Raw genomic sequence first — 2,500 nt, 5'->3', positions numbered from 1 at the left:
GAACATTAATAATGTGCATGTTGAAAGGCAATATGAAATTTATGTTGATAAATAGATGGATTGCCCTCCAAAAAATTATTCTTTATTTCATATACAATGATTAGACAATGTTTTCTGAAGCAAAGGGCAATAGAGATTTTATGGAATTCTAATCTTTTATATAGATGTAAAACACTTTCTTCAACATTTAACCTTAATATTATATGATACTTGTATCTGACTCATGTGGAATGAAAGTGTTCTTTAAGATTTATGGATTTCAGAAGCATTAAACCCCTTTTCCTTTTTGCTTTTTCCAGGTAATTCCCACTTTCGATATGGCCATCAATGAAATGTTCTTCGAGCGTTATCCAGACACCATTCTTGAACATCAGATTCAAGTTCGGCCCTTCAATGCTGACAAGACTAAGAACATGCGTGCTCTGAATCCAGAAGGTTAGCCTTGTGCACCTGTATTTGCAGCTGCTCTACTAGTTAATGCGTTTTATTTTGCTGTCTGAGTGTTTTCTCTTAGGTACTTTGTAAGAGAAATATGCTTTTTCACATTGAATTTATATGAATCTAATTGTTTCAGCTAAAGTAGTTTATTGGTATGTAGTGAATGGTCTCCCTATTAAATTTCATTATCGTCTCCTCCATAACCCAATGTCCATCTTTCAGATATCGACCAGTTGATCACAATCTCTGGTATGATCATCAGAACATCCAACATTATCCCAGAGATGCGAGAAGCCTTCTTCCGTTGCCACGTCTGTTCCTTCACAACCACAGTGGAGATTGACCGCGGCCGCATTGCTGAACCCACTCTCTGCACCCACTGCAACACTAGCCACTCCTTTACTCTCATTCACAACCGCTCACAGTTCTCCGATAAGCAGATGATTAAGATGCAGGAGAGTCCAGGTTAGTTAGTTCTTAGGGTGTCTTGTTTCATCATGTTGTTTTTGTCCTAAAGTAATTTGATACCATTAGTTGCTGAATGGTAAACCCAAAGAGTTATTGTCACATTAACAAACTTATCTTCACTACTTTTTTATAGAATATTTCTTGCAACCTTTCCTGCTTAGGGAAATGTTTTAAATGACAAGGTTTCCCTTTCAACAGATGATATGCCCCCTGGTCAGACCCCTCACACTGTGCTTGTGTATGCCCACAATGACCTTGTCGATGGTGTCCAGCCTGGTGACCGTGTTACCGTCACTGGTATCTACAGAGCAACGCCACTGAGGCTGAACCCACGCATGAGGAACATTAAGAGCGTTTACAAGACACACATTGACGTCGTTCACTTCAGGAAGGTTGACATCAAGCGGCTCCATGGTCAGGAGGAAGGGTAAGTTGAAATCGAAGCCACGTGTTTTTTTGTTGTTGTTTTTTTATGACTAATTATATATATATATATATATATATATATATATATATATATATATATATATATATATATATATATATATCTTTGTGATGTAAAAGGATTTGGTACTAATTATATATGTAAAATTAAATTTGTCATATTTTCTAGGGTGTTAAGTCTTCTTTTAGCATAAGAAACAAGAATCAGATATTGGAACCTAAAATTGATAACATTTATAGCATACTTATAGAACATGTTATAATTATTCTTCATATGTTTGTTTCCTTCCTTAGTGAGACTCCACGGTTCCCACAAGAACGCATTCAGCTGCTCAAGGAACTTTCTCAAAAGCCAGATTGCTATGAACGCTTGGCCAGGGCTATTGCCCCTTCAATCTATGAGAATGAAGACATTAAGAAGGGTATCCTGCTGCAGTTGTTTGGAGGAACACGCAAGGACTTTACAAATGCTGGACGAGGCCATTTCAGGTGATTACAAACTACTTCGAAATTGAGTAAATTGCCCTTTGTTTTTTAGAGTTGATATTCATGAAGAAAGGAATTATCAATTGCGGCTTAATCAAAAGTTTTTTTGTTTTTTTTTTCTGTTGACAGATCTGAGGTCAACATTCTCTTGTGTGGAGACCCTGGTACTTCCAAATCCCAGCTGCTACAGTATGTGTACAACTTGGTGCCAAGATCACAGTATACGAGTGGAAAGGGTTCCTCGGCTGTAGGTCTGACTGCTTACATTACAAAGGATCCCGAGACGCGTCAGCTGGTATTGCAGACTGGAGCTCTTGTCTTGGCTGATAATGGTATCTGCTGTATCGATGAATTTGATAAGATGAATGAATCTACAAGGTAAACATGATTTGACTTTGATGATTACCATTTTTTGTTGAGTTATGATCATTATTATTGTTATTAAAGAAACATATTAATTATTATTTATTATTTATATTACTCTGATAACTTTCAAACTAACTGCCAGAGCTATTAGTTTTAGTTTGAAGTGAATGGACAGTGTATTTTTTACCCAAGAATTCTTATTGGAACATTTATTTCTGCAGGTCTGTTCTTCATGAGGTAATGGAACAGCAGACACTCAGTATTGCCAAGGCTGGAATCATTTGTCAGCTCAATGCAA

At 36.8% G+C, this 2,500-nt stretch overlaps 1 protein-coding gene across 1 annotated transcript in view; it reads left to right on the top strand.

Moving 5' to 3' along the window:
* Positions 1–2,500, top strand: part of dpa (disc proliferation abnormal) — a 6,764-nt gene that overhangs the window by 2,850 nt on the left and 1,414 nt on the right. The window contains exons 6-11 of the mRNA XM_043001967.2: positions 300–435; positions 661–903; positions 1,105–1,333; positions 1,645–1,839; positions 1,966–2,214; positions 2,424–2,500. The exon at positions 2,424–2,500 is cut by the window's right edge and continues 460 nt beyond it. Coding sequence (XP_042857901.1) covers positions 300–435; positions 661–903; positions 1,105–1,333; positions 1,645–1,839; positions 1,966–2,214; positions 2,424–2,500 — 1,129 coding nt within the window. The remainder of the gene's footprint in view (positions 1–299; positions 436–660; positions 904–1,104; positions 1,334–1,644; positions 1,840–1,965; positions 2,215–2,423) is intronic.

The sequence above is a fragment of the Penaeus japonicus genome, unplaced genomic scaffold (genome assembly GCF_977035675.1).
Source record: "Penaeus japonicus unplaced genomic scaffold, GWHDUDI00000001_assembly GWHDUDI00000037, whole genome shotgun sequence".
Taxonomy (NCBI): Eukaryota; Metazoa; Arthropoda; class Malacostraca; order Decapoda; family Penaeidae; genus Penaeus; species Penaeus japonicus.
Note: the sequence above shows the minus strand (reverse complement) of the source record. Positions and strands in the feature narration are given on the sequence as shown.